The 21,090-nt window shown below is 40.5% G+C and overlaps 1 protein-coding gene across 2 annotated transcripts in view; it reads left to right on the top strand.

Annotated features, from left to right (window-relative positions):
- Positions 1 to 19,466, top strand: part of FAM81A (family with sequence similarity 81 member A) — a 78,420-nt gene extending 58,954 nt beyond the window's left edge. For both annotated transcript variants that reach the window (XM_032417134.1, XM_032417135.1), the window contains exons 7-9: positions 5,687 to 5,822; positions 7,416 to 7,611; positions 18,315 to 19,466. In XM_032417134.1, coding sequence (XP_032273025.1) covers positions 5,687 to 5,822; positions 7,416 to 7,611; positions 18,315 to 18,439 — 457 coding nt within the window. In that variant the 3' untranslated portion in view covers positions 18,440 to 19,466. The remainder of the gene's footprint in view (positions 1 to 5,686; positions 5,823 to 7,415; positions 7,612 to 18,314) is intronic.
- The last annotated feature ends 1,624 nt before the right edge of the window (positions 19,467 to 21,090 follow it).

Raw genomic sequence — 21,090 nt, forward strand, 5'->3', positions numbered from 1 at the left:
GGGGCAGGGCCCTGTAGACCACATGCAGGGCTTTGGTCTCTGGCTTTAGTGCAGTAAGGAGCTGCTGCAGGGTTTGGGGCAGATGGGGTGAGAGAATAAGATTTATATAGTATTTTTAAATGGCCTTGGTGGCAATCGGAAAATGGACCAGGCCGAAGCAGAGATGGGGACATCAGTTGGGGGCGTGGTTGCAGTAGGGCAGGTGGGAGAGGTGTGCGCTAGGGTGATTGTGAGCGTTCCAGTTGGCACCCTATAATGGGTTATACTTTCCCTTTTTGTTACAGTGATGCTTTAAACTGTACTTGCCCACGGTGAAGCTCATCATCTGCCCTTCTGCTCAGTCACAAAACCATCCATCTTTTCCTATCATGAATCTTCATGAGTTTGGCATTTTCCTGCCAAAGCAGAGCCAGTAGTCACTGTGTGTGTGTGTGTGTGTGTGTGTATTTGACTTAATATATTTTTTAAAGATGATTTCAGCACAGAACTGTGTTAGAGACGTGTGGAAATTTTAAATTAATCATCCTCCTGGTTCTTACATCTCATCGTACCATATTTAATGCTGTTTCAGGGTTGTTGCTGAGTTAACAGGAATTCTCTTATGGAAAGCATGTTTCTTTTCCTCTAATTATCTGTATTTATATAATCATTGAGTTATGTCACCACTTCTCATAGATCCTACAAGCTTGCCAAGTACAGAAAAAAATCTCTTCAATCCTCTTCCTTCCATCACAGAGGAAAAAAATAAACATCTTGGTATTTTTTCCTCTCTAAATTACTTCCTTAGGAGATATTACTAGTCAGCAGACATGAACATCTTTGTTTTTCTTCCTACAACTTAAAGTCTAGAAGTCTAGACACAAATGCTGTTCACAGGGGAGAGGGGACAAAGCCTGGGGCAGAAGGTCAGATTGGGGACCCAAAAGGTAAACCCCTGTTTGGGTGAAGTAGGGAAAAAACCCATTCCACAAAGAGAGCCTAAGGAAACTCACCTGTCTAAATCTTGGCTCTGGGTAGAGGGATAAAAGATATTCCTTGAAAATTCAGGACCACAATACAGCCTTTATTTATTTATTTTGTTTATTTTTAAAATAAGCTCTACACCCAACAGGTCTTGAATTCACAACCCCGAGATCAAGAGTCATATGCTCTACTGACGGAGCCAGCTAGCTGCCCCCACAATACAGCCTTTATATTGATTTAGAGCTAGAATTCACATTACCCAGGCAGCTTGAAGAAAACCACAGTGGATAATTTACTCTCAGAATAATCCTGTTTGGCCACAGTGGCCTGAGATGCATGGTGTAAGCAAATGCAAATACTCAGTCTTCAAGGCTTCCCACAAACAGATGAAGTTCTAGGGAATACAAGTATATAATTGGAAATTGTAAAAGAAAACAAGGAAAAAAGCCACATAAGTGATAGAGTCAGAAGAAACAGGAAAAAGAGGATTCAGACAGTTAAATATTGCATATATGGGAATTATTGGATAAAATAAGTATATGTGTACACACAGACATTTGTATGTGAGACATTTGTATTATGAGTACACACACACACACACACATTTTAAAAGTATGACTAAGGAATGAGAGATTATCAAAAATGATCAGCGAGAATTGAAAACAACCAAAAAGAACTTCTAGAAAATATAATAATCTTTGAAAATAAAAGCTGTAACCTCTGGCCCCACCTGATTAGGGAGCCTGAACAGTGACCCCAGGCGGCCTTGGAGCCCACCCTACAGTACTTCCCAGCTCCAGAGCCCAGCCTACAGCCCTGCCAAGCAAGTGGAGCCCAGACTAGTCCCATTTACTTGTTGAGCACTGCCTGCAGCCTTGCTCAAGCAGGGAACCCAGCCAGTAACCCCTCCCCAAAACAGAACATAGACTGGGGCCCAGAAGGTGATTGAACCATGAAGCCCAGAAGGTGATTCTGCCTGATGGCAAAGCCCAGCCACCAGCCCCACCCAACTGTGAGGTACCGCTGCTGGCCCCACCTGACCAGGGAGCCTGGCCAGTAACCTCCGTCCATACTGCAGCACAGCCAGAAGCCTGCCCAGGTGTGGAGCGTAGCCTGAGGCGCTGTCTGATCATGAAGCCAGCTGAACTTGGAGGCTAGCCGGTAGCAACATCTGTCTGGAAAGCAGAGCTTGGGATCCCACTCGATCAGGTGCAGTCGTGGAGCTCAGCCTGCAGCCCTTAATCATGGAGTCCAAAGAGCAGCACTGCTCAGCCAGGGAACACAATCTGAGACCTCAGCCAACCAGAGGTAATTGCCCAGTGCAGTTAGTGGCTCTGTTTGATCATGTAGCCTAGCCCAGCAGCCCCATCTGGCCAGGGAGCCCAGCCAGCAGCCCTGCTTGAATGCCAGTGTTTCCCCCCACCCCCTGACCTCAGAGCAGAAGCAGAAGCCCTGTCCAACTAGAAACCTAACAGACATATATAGAACTTTCCATCCAACAGTAGCAGAATACAAATTCCTTTTAAGTGCACATAGAGGGGTGCCTGGGTGGCTCAGACGGTTAAGCGTCTGCCTTCGGCTCGGGTCATGATCCTCGGGTTCTGGGATCGAGTCCCACATCGGGCTCCCTGCTGAGCGGGGAGTCTACTTCTCCCTCTCCTTCTGCCTGCTGCTTCCCCTGCTTGTACACACTCTCTCTCTCTCTCTGTCAAAAATAAATAAAATCTTTTGATTTTATTTATTTTTGACAGAGAGAGAGAGAGCACAGATAGTCAGAGTGGCAGGCAGAGGGAGAGGGAGAAGGAGGCTCTCCACTGAGCAGTGAGCCCGATGCGGGGCTCGATCCCAGGGCCCTGGGATCATGACCTGAGCTGAAGGCAGACGCTTAACCGACTGAGCCACTCAGGCGCCCCAATAAATAAAATCTTTAAAAAAAAAGTGCACATAGAATATTCTCTAGGATAGATCATATGTTAGGTTATGAAACAGGTCTTTTTTTTTTTTTTAAGATTTTATTTATTTATTTGACAGAGAGAGAGCACAAGCAGGTGGGGCGGTAGGCAGAGGGAGAGGGAGAAGCAGGCTCCCCGCTGAGCAGGGAGCCTGACATGGGGCTCGATCCCTGGACCCCGGGATCATGACCTGAGCCAAAAGCAGATGCTTAACCGACTGAACCACCCAGGCGTGGCTCACAAAACAAGTCTTAAGAAAATAAAGAAGATCAAAATCATATCAGGTACCTTTTCTGACCACAGTGGCATGAAACTAGAAATCAATAGTAGGAGGAAAATTGGAAAATTCACAAATATGTGGAAATTAAACAACACACTCCTGATCAACAGATGGCTCAAAGAAAATCAAAAGGGAAATTTAGAAATTCTTGAAATAGATGAAAATGGAAATACAATGTACTAAAACATATGGGATGCAGCCAAAGCAGTTTTATGAGGAAAGTTTGCAGCAATAAATACGTACATTAAGAAAAAGGAAAGATCTTGAATAAATAACCTAAATTTATATCTCAAGGAATTAGAAAACAACAAACTAAGCACAAAAATAGCGGAAGGAAGGATTTAATAAAGATTAGGCCAAAAATAAATGAAATAGAGCATAGAGAACAGTAGAAAAACAATGCGAAAAATTAATTAAACTAATTGTTGGGTTTTTTTTTTAAAGATACACCACATTGACAAAACTTTAGGCAGATTAACCAAGAAAAAAAAAGAAGACTCAAATAAAATTATAAATGAAAGAGGAGACATTATAACTGATGGCACAGAGATACAAAGGATCATAAGAGACTACCATGAACAATCATATGCCAACAAATTGGATAACTAGAAGAAATGGATAAATTCCTGGAAACATAGAACCTATCAAGACAGAATCAGGAAGAAACAGAAAATCTGATCCAAACCTGGATTCCAATTCCTGGAAACATAGAACCTATCAAGACAGAATCAGGAAGAAACAGAAAATCACTAATCCAAAACCTCCCAGGAAAGAAAAGCCCAGGACCAGATGGCTTAATGGATGAATACTACCAAAATTTAAAGCAGAATTAATGCCAATCATTCTCAAACTCCTCCAAAAAATTAAAGAGGAGGAAACACTTCCAAACTCATTTTATAAATCCCACATTACCCTCATACCAAAGACAAGCCAATCACCCTGATGAACATCGATGTAAAAACTCTCGACAGAATGCTAGCAAACCAAATTCAACAGCAAATTAAAAGGATCATACACCATGATCAAGTGGGATTTATCCCTGGGATGCAAAGATGGTTTGATATATGCAAATCAATAAATGTGATATACCACATTAACAGAATGAAGGATGAAAAAATCATATGATTATCTCAATAATGTGGAAGAAGCAAAATTTGATACCCTTTTCGTGATAAACACTCCCAACAAATTGGGTATAGGAAGAATGTATTTTGACATAATAAAGGCCATATATTGACAAGCCCATAGATAATTAAAATCAATTACTACTCAGCGGTGAAAAGCTGAAAGCTTCTCCTCTAAAATCAGGAACAAGGTGGGGTGCTCACTCTCCCCACTTCTGTTGAACACAGTACTAGAGGTCCTAGGCTGGGCATTTAGGCAAGAAAAAGGAATAAAAGGCATTCAAATCAGAAAAAGAGAAGTAAAATTATCCCTGTTTACAGATGGTATGATCTTATATAGAGAAACCCTAAAGACTACATCAAAACACTGTTAGAATAATGAATGCATTAAAGTTGCGGTGCTCTGTGGGTGGTCTTCCTGGTCAGGCAGAGCTGCCGGCTGAGCTCCACAGTTGCATGGGGCTGGGGGTTGGCTTCCTGCCCAGGTAAGGCCCAGAAGCTTTTTATGGTGGCATGACCCAGGAAGTTGGACCTGCCACTCTTACATGTGTCCTGTTGCCCACCTTGGTCACATGGTTACATCTAGCTGTAAGAGAGGCTGGGGATGTAGTCTCTGGTCAGGCAGCCATGGACCCAGCTCACATCTGAGGATTTCTTAATAGGAAAGAAGAGGAAAACAGAGCAGATAATTAGGGTCTTCTATTTTATTATTACTATTATTACTTAAGTCATATGTTCTTTCCTACTTTTATTCCATTTCATAATAAAATGAATACAAAAGTAATGAAGGGGAGGTAGCAAGAGTGGAGTACTATCTTAAGGTATTTGAGAAGGGTGAGGACCAGAGAAATGGAGGATGGGTTTCTTTTTTTTTTTTTCTTTTCCTTTTAATTTGCTTTTTGGTTTAAATTAGGAAATATCTCTATGGGGCGAGAGCAATTTGGTGAACATTCCAGAAAAGGCAGTGAGGCTCTAGTCCTGGGAGATCACAGGGAGAAGGAGGAAGAGCCTAGGGAAAGAGAGGGGGCGCGAAGGATGTTTTCTGAGCCAGGAGCACCGGGGACCCTGTGAAGGCAAAGGTGACACCTGGCATAGCTGTGTGTCACTCTGACACCTCCACACCCACCCCATCAGCTCCTCACCAGTAGTATTATCAGGAGCTTGTCTGTTGTATCCTCCTTCCTGCCCCCCACCCCTACCCCCGATTTAGTGCTAAGGGCAATTCTAAGGGAAGGTAAGCTTGTAATTCTGAGGGAGCCAAGGTTAATGCTGACATATTTATGAGAAATTTGATAGCCAGAGACTGAGGTTGTGTGATGTAATTTTACAGTTGTTTTACATCTAACTTGCTGATTTTCTTATTTTAGATTTAAAGGTACGATTGAGGAACTCAGTAATGAGATTTTATCTGCACGGAATTGGTTGCAACAGGAACAAGAACGGATAGAGAAAGAACTTTTACAGAAAATCGATCAGCTTTCCTTGGTTGTTAAGGAAAACAGTGTAGGTATTGATGTACAGCATAATATAGTAAAGTTATTTGGCGGGGGCCTGCAATGTTTGTGAATAATCCCTAGCAATTTAGCATTGATTGATTTAGCACCACATTAAGCTGCTCAGTTGTTTCTTGCCTTAGAATTTTTCTTTCTCTGTGTTCGTTATAAAGGGAGCGCTTGGACTTGTTTTGGTCAACCAAGGCAAAGTAGAAAATTTCAGCACTTTCAGCTAAGATCAGTTTAAGTCAAGACCTTCATGAACCAAATTGTCCACCTGCATTTCTAAGTAGAACTAACTACAAACTTCATCCTAGTTCGGTTGAATTTCATCATCTGGAAAACACAATGTCGACTAGGTTTCTCCCGCTAGGCCCTTCCATCACACTATAACCACAGGATGCGGAGTCACGGGGAAGCATGTCAACAAAATCTACCCTTTTCTTCTCCATTTTTGTTCTCTTTTTACCCCACTCTCCTAGAGAATGAAGGTTTGCAGAACTGCTCAAAAACCATCAGGAAAGCCTTGCATGTAGAGTATTCAAAACCAGTAGGCTCTGAAACTGGTATTTGGCAAGAAAAAATTTTTTTTTTGGTTTGGTGATTTAGCCTGACCATCTTCCTCTCTCTTCTCTTTTCTTGAACTGCTTCCTCCTGTTGGACTTTGATGGAGCAGAAGCATCTGGTCCAGTTTGCATCTCTGACTGCTGTCTCTCAGGGCTGAGCTGCTCTCCATGCAGACTGCATTGTATAACATCAAGAGAGCTAGGTCAGGCAATAGCCCACTTACAGCTCAGTGTTTATAGTCTTGGCCTCCAAAGCTTACACGCAGACGCAGATTCCCATAAAAACTAGGCATGTTGGAAAGAAAAGAAAATATTTAATATTTCAAATATTTCTTTAAGCATTCTCCCATATATTATCAGATCTACTGATTGATTTACTTAGATTCATACTACTACATTTGTAGGCTTTGTGTCTTTGGATGAGTGTTTATTTTTACATGTGGGTTGGTTAATCACTAACAGTAGACCCCAGGATAATAGTAGCTTTAATAAGATAGCATCGTACTTCTCTTTCACAGAAAAGCTGTTTGGGGGTAGGGAATGCAGGGCTGATATGATAGCTTATCAGTCCTCAGCAACCCACAATTCTTCTGGCTCAACTCTCTGCCAGTTCTAGAGAGTGACCCTTGTTCTCATAGTTCAGTTATGACCACTAGAGTTCCAGCCATTACGTCTGAATTTCAGGAACAGAAAAAAGACAGAAGGGGCAAAGATAGGTCTCAGCTGCCTTTTAGCTTTTCCTGGAAGCTGCCACACACCCTTCTACTTACATCTCATTGGCCAGAACTTCATCTTTATGGCCACACTAACCTCAGGAGACAGCAGAAAATGTAGTCTTAATTCTGGGTGAGCTTACACCCAGCTGAAAATCGGGGGTCTGTTAAGGAAACAGGGGAGAGTGGATGTTTGAGTGAGCAACAAGCCACCTTTGCAATTCTGTTCCCTGCAGATTGTTGTTAAATGATACTATGACAATGCAGGTGCAGGACAGACTTTCTTTTTGGAATAACCAGGTGCAATTCTTTTCACGATCTCAGGGAGCCAGTGAAAGGGACATGGAGAAGAAGCTCAGCCAGATGTCAGCCAGACTTGACAAAATAGAAGAGAGTCAGAAGAAGAATATGGAAGTGCAGAGAACAAAACAAGAAGAGGAGAAAGTGCATGGGCGCATCAGCAAGTTGGAGTTACAGATGAATGAGGACATGAAGGAAATGAAAGCAGAAGTTGACGCTGGTAGGCCAAAAAGCAGATGACTCTCATGGGTTTTCTTTTCTTTTCTTTTTAATTGTTAGTCTTTATTTTAAAAAAAAAATTTTTTTTTAAGATTTTATTTATTTATTTGACAGAGACAGAGACAGCGAGAGCAGAAACCACAAGCAGGGGGAGTGGGAGAGGAAGAAGCAGGGAGCCCAATGCGGGACTCCATCCCAGGACCCTGGGATCATGACCTGAGCCGAAGGCAGACATTTAACGCCTGAGCCACCCAGGCGCCCTTAAATGTTTTTTATTTAAATTCAATTAATTAACATACAATGTGTTATTAGTTTCAGAGGTACGGGTCAGTGATTCATCAGTCTTATATAACTAACCCAGTGCTCATTACATCACATGCCCTCCTTAATGCCCATCATCCATTTACCCCATCCCTCCACCCCCATCCCCTGCAGCAACCCTCAGTTTATTTCCTATGATTAAGAGTCTTTTATGGTTTGTCTCCCTTTCTGATTTTGTCTTGTTTTATTTTTTCCTCTCTTCCTATGTTCATCTGTTTTGAGATGAGCGAGATCATAACGGTGAGATCCACATATCAGTGAGAGCATATGATAATTGCCTTTCTCTGATTGACTTATTTCACTTAGCATAATACCCTCTAGTTCCATCCATATTGTTGCAAATGGCAAAATTTCATTTTTTGATGGCTGCATAATATTCCATTATATATATATACCACATCTTCTTTATCCATTCATCTGTCGATGGACATCTGGGCTCTTTTCATAGTTTGGCTGTTGTGGACATTGCTGCTATAAACATTGGAGTGCAGGCGGCCCTTTGGATCACTACATTTGTATCTTTGGGGTAAATATCCAGTAGTGTAATTGCTGGGTTGTAGGGTAGCTCTATTTTCATTTTGAGGAACCTCCATACTGTTTTCCGGAGTGGCTGTACTAGCTTGCATTCCCACCAACAGTGTAAAGGTTCCCTTTTCTCTGCATCACCACCAACATCTGTAGTTTCCTGACTTGTTAATTTTAGCCATTCTGACTGGTGTGAGGTGGTATCTCATTGAGGTTTTGATTTGTATTTCCCTGATGCCAGGTGATGTTGAGCATTTTTTCTTGTGTCTATTGGCCATTTGTATGTCCTCTTTGGAGAAATGTCTGTTCATGTCTTCTGCCCATTTCTTGATTGTTCTTACCAAGTTTGATAAGTTCTTTATAGATTTTGGATACTAGCCCTTTATCTGATAAGACATTTGCAAATATCGTCTCTGTTGGTTGTCTTTTGGTTTTGTCTACTGTTTCCTTTGCTGTGCAAAACTTTTTATCTTGATAAAGTCCCAATAGCTCATTTTTGCTTTTGTTTCCCTTGCCTTTGGAGACGTGTCTAGCAAGAAGTTGCTGCGGCCGAGGTCACAGAGGTTGCTGTCTGTGTTCTCCTCTAGGATTTTGATGGATTCCTGTCTCACAGTTAGGTCTTTCATGCATTTTGAGTCTATTTTTGTGTATGGTGTAAGAAAATGGTCCAGTTTCATTCTTCTGTATGTGGCTGTCCAATTTTCCCAACACCATTTGTTGAAGAGACTGTCTTTTTTCCACTGGGTATTCTTTCCTGCTTTGTCGAAGATTAATTGACCATAGATTTGAGGGTCCATTTCTGGGTTCTCTATTCTGTTCTGTTGATCTATGTGTCTGTTTTTGTGCCAGTACCATACTGTCTTGATGATTACAGCTTTGTAATACAGCTTGAAGTCTGGAATTGTGATGCCACCAGTTTTTTTGTTTTTTTTTTTAAACATTCCTTTGGCTATTTGGGATCTTTTCTGGTTCCATACAAATTTTAGGATTATTTGTTCCAGCTCTGAAAAAAAATTGATGGTATTTTGATAGGGATTGCATTGAATGTATAGATTGCTCTAGGTAACATAGACATTTTAACAATATTTGTTCTTCCAGTCCATGAGCATGGAACGTTCTTCCATTTCTTTGTGGTCTTCCTCAATTTCTTTCATGAGTGTTCTATAGTTTTCTGAGTACAGATCCTTTGTCTCTTTGGTTAGGTATCTTAGGGTTTTTGGTGCAATTGTAAATGGGATCAACTCCTTAATTTCTCTTTCTTCTGTCTGATTGTTAATGTATAGAAATGCGACTGATTTCTGTGCATTGATTTTATATTCTGCCACTTTGCTGAATTCCTGTATGAGTTCTAGCAATTTTGGGGTGGAGTCTTTTGGGTTTTCCAGATAGAGTATCATGTCATCTGCAGAGAGTGAGAGTTTGACTTCTTTGCCAATTTGGACGCCTTTTATTTCTTTCTGTTGTCTGATTGCTGAGGCTAGGACTTCTAGTACTATGTTGAACAACAGTGGTGAGAGTGGACATCCCTGCTGTGTTCCTGACCTTAGGGGAAAAGCTCTCAGTTTTTTCCCATTGAGAATGATATTTGCTGTGGGCTTTTTGTAGATGGCTTTTATGATATTGAGGTATATACCCCTCTATCCCTACACTGTGAAGAGTTTTAATCAAGAAAGGATGCTGTACTTTGTCAAATGCTTTTTCTATGTCTTTTGAGAGGATCATATGGTTCTTATCCTTTCTTTTATTTATGTAGTGTATCACATTGATTGATTTGTGGATGTTGCCTTGCAGCCCAGGAATAAATCCCACTTGGTTGTGGTGAATAATATTTTTAATGTACTGTTGGATCCTATTGGCTAGTATCTTGGTGAGAATTTTTACATCCATGTTCATCAGGGATATTGGTCTGTAATTCTTTTTGTTTGTTTGTTTAAAGATTTTATTTATTTATTTGACAGAGAGAGAGAGACAGTGAGAGAGGGAATACAAGCAGGGGGAGTGGGAGAGGGAGAAGCAGTTCTCCCGCTGAGCAGGGAGCCCGATGTAGGGCTCAATCCCAGGACCCTGGGATCATGACCAGAGTCGAAGGCAGATGTTCAACGACTGAGCCACCCAGGTGCCCCTGTAATTCTCCTTTTTGGTGGGGTCTTTGTCTGGTTTTGGGATCAAGGTAATAATACTGACCTCATAGAAAGAGTTTGGAAGTTTTCCTTCCATTTCTATTTTTTGAAACAGCTTCAGAAGAATAGGTATTAATTCTTCTTTAAATGTTTAGTAGAATTCCCCTGGGAAGCCATCCGGCCCTGGATTCTTATTTGTTGGGAGATTTTTGATTACTGCTTCAATTTGCTTGCTGGTTATGGGTCTGTTCAGGTTTTCTGTTTCTTCCTGTTTCTGTTTTGGTAGTATGTACATCTCTAGAAATGGATATTTATTCCTGATTGCCTAATTTGTTGGCATATAGTTGCTCATAATATGTTTTTATAATTGTATTTCTTCAGTGTTGGTTGTGACCTCTTCTCTTTCATTCATGATTTTATTTACTTGGGTCCTTTCTCTTTTCTTTTTGATAAGTCTGGCCAGGGGTTTATTGATCTTATTCTTTCAAAGAACCAGCTCCTAATTTCGTTGATCTGTTCTGCTGTTCTTTTGGTTTCTATTTCATTGATTTCTGCTCTAATCTTTATTAATTCTTTTCTCCTGCTGGGTTTAGGCTTTATTGTCTGTTCTTTCTCTAGCTCTTTTAGGTGTAAGATTAGGTTGTGTATTTGAGACCTTTCTTGTTTCTTGAGAAAGGCTTGTATTGCTATATACTTCCCTCTTAGGATCGCCTTTGCTGCATCCCAAAGGTTTTGAACAGTTGTGTTTTCATTTTCATTTGTTTCCATGAATTTTTTAAATTCTTCTTTAGTTTCCTGGTTGACCCATTCATTCTTTAGTAGGATGCTCTTTAGCCTCCATGTATTTGAGTTCTTAACCAAATTTCCTCTTGTAATTGAGTTCCAATTTCAAAGCATTGTGGTCCAAAAATATGCAGGGAATGATCCCAGTCTTTTGGTACTGGTTGAGACCTGATTTGTGACCCAGGATGTGATCTATTCTGGAGAACGTTCCATGTGCACTCCAGAAGAATGTGTATTCTGTTGCTTTAGGGTGTAATGCTCTGAATATATCTGTGAAGTCCATCTGGTCCAATGTGTTATTCAAAGTCCTTGTTTTCTTGTTGATTGTCTGCTTAGATGATCTGTCCATTGCAGTGAGTGGGGTCTTAAAGTCCCCTACTATTATTGTATTATTATCGATGTGTTTCTTTAATTTTGTTAATAATTGGTTTATATAATTGGCTGCTTCCATTTTAGGGGCATAAATATTTACAATTGTTAGATCTTGTTGGATAGACCCTTTAATTATGATATAGTGTCCTTCCTCATCTCTTATTAGAGTCTTTGGTTTAAAATCTAATTTGTCTGATATAAGGCTTGCCACCCAGCTTTCTTTTGATGTCCATTAGCATGATAAATGATTTTCCACCCCTTCACTTTCAATCTGGAGGTGTCTTTGGGTCTAAAATGAGTCTCTTGCAGACAACATATTGATGAGTCTTTTTTATCCAATCTGATACCCTGTGTCTTTTGACTGGGGCATTTAGCCCATTGACATTCAGAGTAGCTATTGAAAGATATGAATTTAGTGCCATTGTATTGCCTGTAAAGTCACTGTTTCTGTATATTGTCTCTGTTCCTTTATGGTCTCTGTTACTTTTGGTCTCTCTCTTTGCTTAAAGGATCCCTTTTAATATTACTTGAAGGGCTGGTATAGTGATCACAAATTCTTTTAGTTTCTGTTTGTCCTGGAAGCTTTTTATCTCTCCTTCTATTTTGAATGCCATCCTAGCTGGATAAAGTATTCTTGGCTGCATATTTTTCTCGGTTAGCACCCTGAATATATCATGCCAGTCCTTTCTGGCCTGCCAGGTCTCTGTGGATAGGTCTTCTGCCAATCTAATGTTTCTACCCTTGTAGGTTATGGACCTCTTGTCTGGAGCTGCTTTCAGGATTTTCTCTTTGTCTCTGAGATTTGTAAGTTTCACTATTAGATGTTGGGGTGCTGGCCTATTTTTATTGATTTTGAGGGGTGTTCTCTGGACCTCCTGGACTTGAATGCCTGTTTCCTTCCCCAGATTAGGGAAGTTCTCAACTATAATTTGCTCCAGTTTACCTTCTGCACTCCCCCACCTCTTTCCTCTTCTTCTGTGATTCTAATTATTCTAATATTATTTCGCTTTATGGTATCATTTATCTCTCGAATTATCCCTTCGTGATCCAGTAGTTGTTTATCCCTCTTTTTCTCAGCTTCTTTATTCTCCATCATTTGGTCTTCTATATCACTAATTTTCTCTTCTGCCTCATTTATCCTAGCAGTTAGAGCCTCCATTTTTTATTGCATCTCTTTAATAGCCTTTTTTCAACTTGATTAGATTTCAGTTCTTTTATTTCCCCAGAAAGGGATTCTCTGGTGTCTTCTGTGCTTTTTTCAAGGCCAGCTAGTATCTTTATAATTGTTATTCTGAATTCTAATTCCGACATCTTACTAATGTCTGTATTGATTAGGTCCCTGGCAGTCAGTACTGCCTCTTGTTCTTTTTTGGGGGGTGAGTTTTTCTGTCTTGTCATTCTGTCCAGAGAAGAATAGATGAACGAGAGAACAAAATACTAAAATGGCAACAATGACCCCAGAGAAATATATGCTAAACAAATCAGAAGAGACCCAAAACCAAAAAGAAAAAAAATTTTTTTTTTTTTTAAAGATTTTTATTTATTTATTTGAGAGAGAGAATGAGAGAGAGCAAGCACATGAGAGGGGGGAAGGTCAGAGGGAGAAGCAGACTCCCTGCCGAGCAGGGAGCCCGATGCGGGACTCGATCCAGGGACTCCAGGATCATGACCTGAGCCGAAGGCAGTCGCTTAACCAACTGAGCCACCCAGGCGCCCCAAAAAGAAAAAAATTTTTAAAAAAGAATATAATCAGACAGGTGAACAGAGCAGAGCAATATACTAGATCCTGTGTGTATTTTGATCTGTTTGTTAGAAAACTAGATCCCAAAATTGTAAAGAAAGAAAAATTTATATAGGTACAAAAATAAAATTAAATACAATGAAAGGATATAATGTAACTGTAAAAATGAAAGTTAAAAGACCAAAACAAACCAAAAGGGAAAAAGAAAAAGAAAGTATATAAGCAGACAGGTGAACAGAAGAGAGCACTATACCATATCCTGAGTATATTTTGGTCAGTTTATTAGAATAAACTACATCCCAAACTTGAAAAGAAAGAAGAACTTATATACATACAAAAATAAGATTAAATACATTGAAAGGATAGAATGTAAATGTAAAGATGAAAATTCAAAAAGACTTTAACAAAAAAAAAAAAAAAAAAGTAAAAAAGAATATGATCAGACAGTGAAGAGAGAGCCATACACTAGATTCTGGGTGTATTTTGGTCTGTTTGTTAGAAGAAACTGCATCCCAAAATTGTAAAGAAAGAAAAACTTATATATATACAAAAATAAAATTAAATACAATGAAAGGATAAAATGTAACTGTAAAAATGAAAATTAAAAAAGATTTAAAAAATGAGTTGATAAAATAAGAAATTGGTTGGGATGCCTGGGTGTCTCAGTTAAGTGTCTGCCTTTGGCTCAGGTCATGATCCCAGGGTGCTGGGATCGAGTCCTGCATTGGGCTCCTTGCTCAGCGGGAAGCCTGTTTCTCCCTCTGCCTGCCACCTCCCCTGTTTGTGCTTGCTCTCTCTCTCTCTGGCAAATAAATAAATAAATAAATAAATAAATAAATAAAATAAATCTTAAAAAAATAAGAAATTGGTTGAAAAAGGAAAGAGGAAAAAAATTAAAATTGAAAGACTAGAGAATCATGGGGAGAAAAATAATGAATTCTATATACTATATTCCCCCAGCACTGGAGTTTTGCAATTCTCTATGACCAGTAAACTTGTTTTAGCCAGATGTTCTTGCTGATCTTCTGGGGGAGGGGCCTGTTATGCTGATTCTCAGGTGTCTTTGCCCGGGGTGGAATTGTACTGCCCTTGCCAGGGGCTGGGCTAAGTAATCTGCTCCTGTTTACTCTCTATGGCTTTTGCTCCCTGAAGGCTTTCTGTGCAGCTTTAGAGAATGAGAATGAAAATGGTGGCCTCCAATCTCCAGCCCTGTAACTGGAAGCTCAGGGCCCCATTCCTCAGTGTGCCCGCAGGGAAAAGCAGTTGATCACTCCTGTCTCCCTGGTCTCCATCTGCTCTCTGTGCTCCCCCAGCCTGTGACTGAGCCTTTCTATCTCAGGCACATGACCCCATTTCCAGTCTCTGAACCCTGCAAACCCCTGTGGCATGCACTCATGCCGCTTCTCCCAGTGAAGGAAGAGGGGTCTCACCTCTGTTCACTAATTCCTGGGTCCCTGCTTGGAGAGCAGTCGCCCAACTGTGCCACGGTTCATGGTTTATGGCAACCCCGAGCTGAGAGCCCACTCCTGGGCTTGCTGATTGCAGCCGGCTTCCCTGCTCTGATGCCTGGGAGCTCTGCTGCACTCAGGCACCCCTGTTCTTTCTGTGACCCCAGGGATCCTGAGACCACACTGTCCCACCTAGGATTCCACCCCACTTCCCCACCTGAGCGCCTTTCAGGCAGGGACATCCCTCACCAGAGCAGACTTCTAAAAGTTCCGTTTTTGTGCTCCGCTGCTCTATCGCTTGCCGGTAGCTGGCTGATGGAGGCTCCCTCCCCCCGCGGTCTATCTTCCCATATGTCGCCTTGGATTCACTTCTCCACACCTCCTACCTTGCAGAAAGTGGTCACTTTTCTATTTGTAGAGTTGCAGGTATTCTTTTCTTAGCTCTCTGGTTGAGTTTGCAGTTGTTCAGAATGTTTTGATAGCTAGCTAGCTGAATTCCTGTGACCAGACGAAACTACGGTCTCCTGCTCCTCCACCATCTTGGACTCCCGCTCATGGGTTATTTTCAGTGGGATCTGAAAACCAATTAATGAGCATCCCCCTGCAACTGCCTGTGAACCCGGCTAACAGTAATCACAGTGAAATGTCCTTAGGTGATTTTCTAAGTAGCTGTACTGTATTGAACTAAAGTGTTGTTTCAATTCCAAGTACATGGAAAGCCATCACGAGAGACGGGCACACAAACGAAATTTGCTCAGTTTGCAACTGATGTGCACTTTCTTTAGTGCCATCTGTGGGTTCATTAATGTTCATAGCCACAATCAGTATGCCTCAGAAATGAACCTCTATCTTAGAGCGGCTTTTGAAGGCTTATTTTATACCTCGGGCAGTATGCTACCATGGCAGCAAATGATTTTCCTCCCCTCAGAAGTCAACAGGCCCCATTAATTCACATTTGTTTAGAAGAAAGTGGTAAAGCTGATTTCTAGGTCTCAAGTACTGTCGCATATAAAGGAAGGGTTAGACAGACTTACACTGTGAGCTTAGGAATACAGTCCTGGACCCAGTATGTGGAAGTTACGTGAAGACAGAGTCTAATTCAACATGAGGCAGGAGTATCCTCAGGTAACAGGTCCTAAAAAGACACTGGTGGCTTTGTGAGCCTGAGAACTCTTTGTGACTGAACGTATTCAAGTGGTGGCTGGTTGATTATGGTCGGGAAAGACAAGACAGTCTTACAGTGTGACGAGGGGCGCTGCATTATCTCCTAGCTCCTTCCAGTTCTGTGATTCCATAATTTTCTTCTGCAGAATCTACTTTGGCCAACATGGAAATAAAAGTAGTTTGTTATCCCAAGAATAGTTTTGTTGTCACTACCAAAAGTTTATTATTTTATTTAAGTAGAAGTAACAGGGGTGCCTGGGTGGCTCAGTTGGTTAAACGTCTGCCTTCGGCTCAGGTCATGATCTCAGAGTCCTGGGATCAAGTCCCGCATTGGGCTCCCTGCTCAGCGGGGAGCCTGCTTCTCCCTCTGCCTGCCGCTCCCCCTGCTTGTGCACTCTTTCTCTCTGACAAATGACTAAATGAAATCTTTAAAAAAAAAAAATAAGTAGAAGTCACAGTTAAATTTATGCATTGAAGAACTTGTGAAGATAAAAATGAATTTTCTTTCTTTGTCTTTGGGGCTATTAGAATATGGTATGTGAATATTTCATCAGTGTTTAACTTTGCATCATTCCCTGGGGCAGTTTATTCCCTTCTATTCAACATGCCATTGAGGTGGTTAATATTCAGTACCTAATAAGAAGGACATATGAGCTTTTTAAAAATAAAAAGATTTACTTTTTCTTATTCTAAAAACAATGTATTTCTTAATGGAAAATAAGAAAGCACAAAATATTTTTTAAATCCTCATAACTTCTTTCACCCAGAAATCATCTTTATATATATCATTTTATACATATATGTGCTTTTTTGAATGAAAGCTCATGCCATACATGCTGATTTGTCACCTACTCTTTTACATGTTGTATCTTTCTATTCAATAAGACCGTTATTTTTAATAAGTAATATTTATTCCTTATATGACATGAATTGCCAATAGAGAAAATTTTCTGAGAGAAAATTCTTTTTTTCCCCCTAAAGATTTATTTATTTATTTTTAAAGCGAGAGAGAGAGAGAGAGAGAGAGTGTGAGAGCATGAGTGGGAGGGGCAGAGGGAGAGACTCTAGAGCAGACTTTGTGCTGAACACGGAGCCCAAGGCTGGTCTTGATCCCATGACCCTGAGATCATGACCTGAGCTGAAATCCAAAGTTGGACACTCAGCCAACCAAGTGAGCTACCCAGATGCCCCTGAGAGAAAATTCTAAATTTACTAATGAAGATGAGACCTTTTAAACATGTATTTTAAAAACCCATAGAAATACAGAATAGGAAATGCTTTTTTGATGGGGAATTTTTTCTTTTGTTTTGCTTTTTATTTTGAAGTTATTTCAAGTTTAGAAAAACTGTAAGAATAGTCCAAAAATGCTATACATCTTTCATAGAGACTAACCAATTGTTAACATTTTGGAAATTTTATCTCATTGTGTGAAATTAATCTCATTGTGTGATGGGAGTGTGTGTGTGTGTGTGTGTGTGTGTGTGTGTGTAAATATAGTTTTTTTCTCTAAGTCATTTGGGAATAAGTTGCAGAAGTCATGATGCCTTTTTACTCCTTTATTATCTCAATCAATATACCCTAAGGACAGGGACATTCTCTTAAATAAGTATAGTCCAATGAAATATTAATGAAATTTTTTTCAATATTCAATTTTCACTTTCACCATTATTTCCATTATAGCAGACCTTCCCTGGTCTAGGTTCTATTCCAGAATCATACAGCATAGTTAGTTATCATGTTTCTTTATTTAGTGTCTTTTAATATGGAGCGGTTCCTTGGTGATGTTACGTCATTAAAGAATACAGGCCAGTATTTTGTGGAATTTCAGTTTGGGTCTGTTTGCTTCCTCTTAATTAGATTCAGGTTGTGCATTTTGGACAGAAATGCCACAGAAGCGGTGTGTCCCTCACGTGTCAGGGAACCTTATCAGGGGTATGTGATGTTAGTTTCTCCTGGTATTGGTGACGTTACCTCCGATCCCTTGGTTAAAGTGGTATCTGCCAGATTTCTCCATTGTGATAGTTCCCTTCTCCCTTTGTAATTAGAAAGTAATCTGTAGGGAGATACTATAAAACTGTGTAACTATCCTGTTCCCTCTCAAACTTTTACTCTAGTAGTTTTAGCATCTATTGATAATTTTTGCCCAAATCAACTGTTACTGTATGCTGTAGAATTTGACACAGCATTGTTTTTTAATATTAACTCTTGTGAAATTTACCTCTTCTTAAAGGATTTACAGCCATCTATGAAAGCATAGGATCCCTCAGGCAAGTTCTTGAAGCCAAGATGAAGTTGGACAAGGACCAGCTGCAAAAGCAAATCCAGCAGATGCAGAAGCCAGAGGCTCCCATGTGAAGGGAGCTGGGACAAGGACCTCACAAGTGGTTTTGCCAGTGGGCCGAGAGCTGGATACCTCCTTAGCTAGGCTGTCACCGCATTCAGGAGTGTTCTATTCATGGCGTGCATGTGCCAAGCAATGTGTTTTCATGGGTCTGAATGTTTACCTTGAGTCTCAAAAACACTTTCTTTAAAAGTATTAAGTACAATTTTTACCACTTTATTCCATTTCTCTAAATTTGATGGAATATCCTCCCTGCCCCTAGATTTGGAAAAGCTTTTATCCCCTTCATTTTATGAATGAAAAGACTTAACGACTTTCCTTCAATGCTTGACCCTCTAGCCAAGACTTTACTATTTTGAAAAATGTCATGGTGATTTTTTTTTTTTAATTAAGAAACTAATGAATTGTCACAGGAATGTGTTGCTCCTCACCCTAAATTAAGAGAATGTCCTGGTAGATTAGAATTCAACCTTTTAGTCCATATTTGGATTTTATTATTGTTATCTGTGCATTTCTTATATGGTTATCTTGTAAATCTTCTGTCTTTTGTAGGGAGAAGGGATTTAACTTTTGGAAAACCACCCCCTGCCACCATTTATGTAATGAAAATAGCTTGAAGATTGGTAACTTCCATATACATTGCAAATTAAAATGGAAACTTAAGACAGTTATCTAGATAATGCAAGGCACCATATCCACATCGACCACCTACTTATACCAGGTTTTAATATTGAAAACTTTTTTCAATTATCCACAGCCTGTATAGTGATAGCCATATATTTAATAATGGAATGGTGGTTAATAGTCTGTTTATTGCACAATTAATTGTTTGTTAATTATAATAGGATGTGAGAATTTTTCAGGCTTTATGATCTCCTCTCTAAATGTTTCCAAAATTGGCACAAAGTGCTAAGGTTTATATACACTTATTGTAACTGTATTCTTGTGCCTTGGTTTTACCACGTCAATGCACTGTATTCTCTAAAAGTTTTACGGACAAAATAGAAGGCATGATAATACATCAGAATTATGATGTAAAAATGGGATCCTATGTAATTTTTAAATGTTTAAAAATTTTATCACTGTTAAGACATTAATCATTCAGTAGTATTAATGAAATAGAAATTCATACTTTTGTATGGACAGAGAATCAAATTGATATTGCATTTATAACACTGTCAAGAAACTTTCATTTTGAGCAGCTTTGTAGATGATGGGTGTTTTCTTTTCAATCACCATATTTGATTAGTCATTGAAAATTGGCACCAGTGAAATTGTTCACCTGTGTTCGTACAAACCAGTGGTGAGACGCACACTGTTCTAAACTGTGAGGGTGCCCAGGAAAAGGAAAACAATTCTTTAAAATTTTTTAAAAAATTGTTTTTTGTTTGCCAAGGACTCAGGAAAATTAAAACATTTTCTATTTTTAGGATAAATCATAAATGAAATATGTAACTGGCTATTACTGTTTACCCATATAAAATATGCTGCTAAAGTTCATAGTATTTTACCTTCAATGGCTGGACAAAAATTCTTTAAAAATTTGGACCTGAGAAATCATATAAGGAATGTGTCATCCAACATGTAGTTCCTTAATTTTGTCACAAATCTTTGCATCAGTATGTAGGAAGATGATTTCCACTTAACAATGAAAAAACAAAGGTGAATGCTCTTTTGCAATCAGAAAGTGAATTTCTTTTTTGTGATAGAGTAAGCACATCTAGGACAGTTTTCCCTGCTGAAGCACAAGCCACAGCACAGAGAGCTACGCCCCCTCCAGCGTCTCTCCTCTGTAGCCTCTGGAGGAGGAAGAGTCCGCACATGGGACACGTGGGGAGAGGGGGAGACAGGGGGCCAGCTGGACTCAGGTTGAGGGCTGACATGAGCAGGTGACGGCTGGCTGTCCGCTGAAATTGCTCAGGTGCTTCTGATGCTGCCAACCTCGTGTCATGAGCTCCGGCAAGGGTTCTCCACCCTGGCAACATGCTGGAATCGCCCAGGGCGTTCAAAGAGCTACTGATGCCTGGGCTGCGCCCTAGGCCAGCCGAGCCAGAACCTCTGGGAGGTGGGACCCAGGCATCCATAGGCATTGAAGGCCCCCGGGCGATTCAGAGGCCACTCAGGTTGGAAGCCACTGAGCCACAGCGCACTCTTATGACCAAAGTCTAAATGAGGATCAGCTTCCGTGTTCTTTCCTTTACCAGAAATTTGCAATAAAAAGAATAAAATCTCCAAATAAACATGGTGTATGATTTTTAAATTTAAAACTATTTTGGTGTGAGGCCACCTACTGGGAACTGGAAAGTCACGGGCAGCTGCTCCACTTGGGGGTCTCCGAGGCAGCCGTGCCTTCTCGTGTCTGGACTCACGCCAGCTGGTGGTTGCTAGTGTGTGTTGTGTGCCTGTGCTGTGGACTCGGAGGTGCGTGTTCACTCATTCATGGCAGCAGCAAGGGCTGTTCGCTTTCCCGTTTCACAGATGAGAAAAATGGGATCCATGATTCACACCAGGCAGACTGCTTCCACAGTCTGGGCACCTACCCGGTATGTCGCTATCCTACCTCTCAAGATACATCCTTGCTTCCCGCGTAACTGACTCACCAGGCCACCACCTGCAGCCCCATCTCTACAGGACCTTACAGCTCCACCATCAGAGTCCCTTTGCT

The sequence above is a fragment of the Phoca vitulina genome, unplaced genomic scaffold (genome assembly GCF_004348235.1).
Source record: "Phoca vitulina isolate PV1807 unplaced genomic scaffold, GSC_HSeal_1.0 scaffold20, whole genome shotgun sequence".
Classification (NCBI taxonomy): domain Eukaryota; kingdom Metazoa; phylum Chordata; class Mammalia; order Carnivora; family Phocidae; genus Phoca; species Phoca vitulina.